At 44.4% G+C, this 3742-nt stretch overlaps 1 protein-coding gene across 1 annotated transcript in view; it reads left to right on the top strand.

Annotated features, from left to right (window-relative positions):
- tasora (transcription activation suppressor a) overlaps positions 1-3203 on the top strand; it is a 50525-nt gene extending 47322 nt beyond the window's left edge. The window contains exon 23 of the mRNA XM_056240019.1: positions 2161-3203. Coding sequence (XP_056095994.1) covers positions 2161-3203 — 1043 coding nt within the window. The remainder of the gene's footprint in view (positions 1-2160) is intronic.
- Positions 3204-3742: the final 539 nt, after the last annotated feature.

Consider the following 3742-nt stretch of genomic DNA (forward strand, 5'->3'; position numbering starts at 1 on the left):
CACACGCGCATAACGCACAAGAGACTGAGTGTGATTCAAGGCCTCGATTATACTCGCGGCGAAGTGATTTATCGTTCTTCACTTAAGAAGCCGCTCTCACGCCACACATCATGTTCTCACACAGTACAAGATACATCGCAGAGCAGAGAGGACACGGTTTTCCACCAACGTTAATCTACTAACTCTCCTGACTGCTTTGTGGCGGATTATGATTGGTCAGATTGCCTGTCAATCAAACTCCCTGCGAAGGGTTGGTTAAAATGACTGTTACACTATAGACCTGGCTGTGTGAAACTGTAGTTTAAATGAATCCTCTTCTTTGGATTCTTCTTTGCCCTCAGGAGGGCACATTTACGTTTACGCCACATCCTTTGATGTTTATGTGAAAGACTTGACGGGAAAATCAAGTCTACAGGCTTTCACAGACAGAGGTGTCAGAAAAAGCCAGGTCTCATTTTAAGTTTCGTTACAAGCTGTTCACACATTGGCAACAAAAAAGCAATGAATACATAAGCATTCTTAAATATAGCCCCTTTAGATTTGAAGTATACATAGCCAAGAAACGGCATCCTAGATGCATTTGTGGCGATAAACTGATGTTAAAGTTTCCTTTAGTAGACCTTTTGCTTTGTTCTGAAACAGAGACTTAAATTGTTATCATGTGGCATTTTTTTCTTTGGTTTGGTTCACTTCCACAGGGCAACAATGAAACACACAGTTCACCTGTCAATGTCCAGTAACAATGATAAACTGCACTTCACAGGGTCTGGAACAGATTATTGTGATGTGGATCGAGCATGATAGTGGTGTTTATATACGCCTTACGAACCAAACCAAGGAAGAACATGCGCCAGGTTTCCCAACACTCGAAACAAGCCAGGTGTTTCTAACGTGTTTTATTTACTTGTCCAAAGCCCGTTTGAGACTCTTGGCTCTGGAGTGTGTGTTTTAGACCCTGTGTGTAACCCTTTGCCGGTGTGAAGACCGTTGTCTGAAGATTTGATTAGTCGGATGTAAAAGTTTTACATGTCTTTAAAACACCGAGTAAAGAAGTGTTTTATTTTAGTGTGTAAATACAGAAAAGTGTTTGTATTTGTAACCATAACTTTGTAACTGTTCCAACCAAAAACCCCAAACAGAAATAACCCTAAAATACAGTGAACTGGCATTAATAATATCTTTTGTATCTGGTTAGCAAAAAAACTCAAATGTGTATATAAAGTTCTTCCAATAAATGTATTTTGATAAAACTTTATCTCCATTTTTCTTTAAACTTTCTCTGATTTATTTTCATCTACCATAAAATACATATTTGCAAAATCAGCAGAACTAAAGCAGACGACAGATGCTAAAGCTTAGTACAATAACTCCTCCTCTATACTGGACATGTTTTAAACCAATTACAATTCATTTTGTGGTTCGTAAAGTTGTTTTCGCGTTATAAATATTGGCCAAGAATTTTGAATCTGATTGTTATTTATTTTGTCCACCAACATGCTGGCAGCCATTGGGGTTTTTTTTTTGTCATGTGTCCAAGTCGTGTCAACCAACTTGATCGTTGCAATTTTAGAGTCCCTTGAGTCTTTTATAGCAGGTGACATCATATACTTGACCTGTGTTTAGAGCCTGTTGGCTGTTGAACGGAGTCTTAATAGAAAGTATATGGGTTTTTCTTGGCATTTTCAGTCACTTGAATTGTATGAAATTTATGGAGACATTTTAAATAAGATATGTTGGTAGTGTTTTGTCCAGGGCTGGCCTGATTTCTGCCAGCAGTTTCCTCTCATTAACACACTAATAGACATTGAGGAGCTGACAGTAAAGATAGGGATGTCTCTACTCGCACAGACCAATGTATTGTGTTTGGAGAATGATCATTAAAATCATTCAAACTATCAATCAAGCCGGTACCCGAAGTTGTCAATGTGTACCAGAATCCTCATTCAGTGCTATAATCTGTTCCTCAAACAGTTATCAGGAATACAGGGTTGTGTCTGTAATAATCTGTTTTTAGAGGGTCAGAATTTTGTAGAACCAAATTGAAACATTTGATTAAAATTATGGTTCAAAACCAATTGACTGCCTACTATGCATTTAAATGTTGCAACGAGTGTAAGTTCTGACTGTTGATGGCCTGTAACCTCTCTCTTGTCCCTGTAGTGAGAGATGATAGCATGTCCATGGACTCGGACCAGGACTCTTCAGATAACAGTGTGTCGGTCACAGCTCAGTTGAGCCATGTTGTTACAGACCAGCAGCCGTCCCTCGCGACGGATCCGTTCCCCCCCGTCTCTGAACCCGCTCTTCATCAACACCCAGCGAACACCGAAACCAGCGACACGCCGAAAGAGTTGGACTTTAAAGCTCTCAGCGAAGCAATCTCTCAGTTCAAGGCTTCCAGGATGCTTGCGAAGTGTGACGCCGGCGACGCTTTGGAAACGTCTTTTCGAGTGGATCCCCACCAAAGCTTCCTCGGCCTCGGCGATCTGTGCGAGTCTCCTCAGTTCTCCTCGGACACCCCCGGCCCGCCGGCGGCTCCCCCGAGCCGGACTGAACCCGCCGCCCCGACACCGCTCGCTGCGGCTCCATCTCGTGTTGAAGCCAGCGGCGATGTGGACCATCGAGGAGGATCGTTGTGTGTCCTCAGACCAGCCGCACCGATCCCCGAGAACGATAACCAAGAGCCTTGGGCGCAGACCAGCCCGATCCCGGTCATAGACACGCGGTCCGGCATGACTGGGAGGAAAGCCGAGGGTGGTCAAGCGTCCAATGGGAGCAGTGTTTTGGGGACCCCCCCGAGGATCAGCACTGGCTCCTTTGACCAGTGCGGTTTCCTTCCCACGCCTAGATATGGCATGGGCAGTTTTTACCCAGGACTGCAGGGTTCTGGCTTCATGTCCGCCACACATCGAGCCATGGGTCTGAGCGGCCCGGGGTTCGCGTCTTACAGCGGTGCTGTTGGGCTCGGACACCCTCTTCTGAACTGCACGGTCTCCAACGGCCTGGGAGCGGTGGGACCTCCCGCCTGGAGAGGGTTCTTGCCCAATAATAGCGTTCCGATGGCGTGGCACAGCTTGCCTCACGGGTCCTCATCGCCGGCCCGCTTCGGCAGCGACGTCCAGCGGATCCAGAGCGCCCCGTTCCTCCAGAACTGGCAGAGAGACGCGCACCGTCCCGACGGGGGAGGCTTCGGGGGCTGGTGAACACCCAGTGTGTGTAGATAGTTTAACATCGTTTACAACTGAACATCTCAGTTTGTCTTTTGTACAATCTGAGAGAAATGAAACAGTTCCAGGTTTCCACTGAAAGTGAATTAATAAGTGATTCATTTCATATTTTTCAGAAAACATATTTTGTATTTTGCTTTTGCATGTTGGTCGGGCTGAACATGTTGGTTTTTTTCCCCTTTTGTGAAAAAGCTCAAGGCCTTGGTTTTAGTATTATTTTTATAAAGCCGATTAACATTAAACAACTTTACAACCAATCTTTGTAAATGAATGTTCATATTGCTGATGGGACTCAGATACTGAGGTTTGTTTTAGCCAGGGTGGAGAAGTATGTTCAGTAATGGACACAAGTTGAGCAAATTCAAGTTTAATTGAAAAGGTTTTAAATAAGTGTAATTCACATTCAGAGAAAATTGTAAACATCGCATTCAAGCCATAAAATCCCCCCAGAATCCAATGCAACACTGATGTGTTACACATCTATGATCAGAGTGTCTAACAGACACTCCACTCCA

The sequence above is a fragment of the Rhinichthys klamathensis genome, unplaced genomic scaffold (assembly GCF_029890125.1).
Source record: "Rhinichthys klamathensis goyatoka isolate OS25496 unplaced genomic scaffold, OSU_Roscu_1.1 h1tg000578l_1, whole genome shotgun sequence".
In the NCBI taxonomy this organism is placed as follows: Eukaryota; Metazoa; Chordata; class Actinopteri; order Cypriniformes; family Leuciscidae; genus Rhinichthys; species Rhinichthys klamathensis.